General features: G+C 47.9%; 1 protein-coding gene across 1 annotated transcript in view; it reads right to left on the bottom strand.

Moving 5' to 3' along the window:
• Positions 1–5: 5 nt before the first annotated feature.
• LOC113201896 (zinc finger protein 239-like) overlaps positions 6–595 on the bottom strand; it is a gene marked incomplete at its 3' end in the record, with an annotated part of 4,791 nt that continues 4,201 nt past the window's right edge. The window contains exon 3 of the mRNA XM_052265771.1: positions 6–544. Within this exon, the coding sequence (XP_052121731.1) occupies positions 6–544 (539 nt within the window). The remainder of the gene's footprint in view (positions 545–595) is intronic.

Raw genomic sequence — 595 nt, 5'->3', positions numbered from 1 at the left:
AATTTCTTGTTGCACACAGTACACTCAAAAGGCTTCTCTCCTGTGTGCGTTCGGAGATGACCATGGAGATTGGAACTGCTGGCGAATTTCTTGTTGCACACAGTACACTCAAAGGGCTTCTCTCCTGTGTGCGTGCGAAGATGTGCATGGAGATGGGATTTCTGCACAAATTTCTTGCTGCACACAGTACACTCAAAAGGCTTCTCTCCTGTGTGCGATCGGAGATGGCCATGGAGATTGGAACTGCTGGCGAATTTCTTGTTGCACACAGTACACTCAAAAGACTTTACTCCAGAGTGCGTTCGAAGATGTACAGAAAGATTAGAACTTTGAGAAAATGTCTTGCAGCACACAGCACACTCAAATGGCTTCTCTCCAGTGTGCGTTCGTAGATGCGTGCGAAGCTTGCCACTCTCCGAGAATTTCTTGTTGCACAGAGTACACTCAAAGGGCTTCTCTCCAGTGTGCGTTCGGAGATGGTCATGGAGATTGGAACTGCTGGCGAATTTCTTGTTGCACACAGTACACTCAAAAGGCTTCTCTCCTGTGTGCGTTCGGAGATGGCCATGGAGATGGGAACTGTAGGCGAATTTCT

The sequence above is a fragment of the Frankliniella occidentalis genome, unplaced genomic scaffold (genome assembly GCF_000697945.3).
Source record: "Frankliniella occidentalis isolate FOCC.00 unplaced genomic scaffold, Focc_3.1 Scaffold30, whole genome shotgun sequence".
Lineage (NCBI taxonomy): Eukaryota > Metazoa > Arthropoda > Insecta > Thysanoptera > Thripidae > Frankliniella > Frankliniella occidentalis.
The sequence above is the reverse complement of the archived record's forward strand: the minus strand, read 5'-3'. Positions and strand labels throughout refer to the sequence as shown.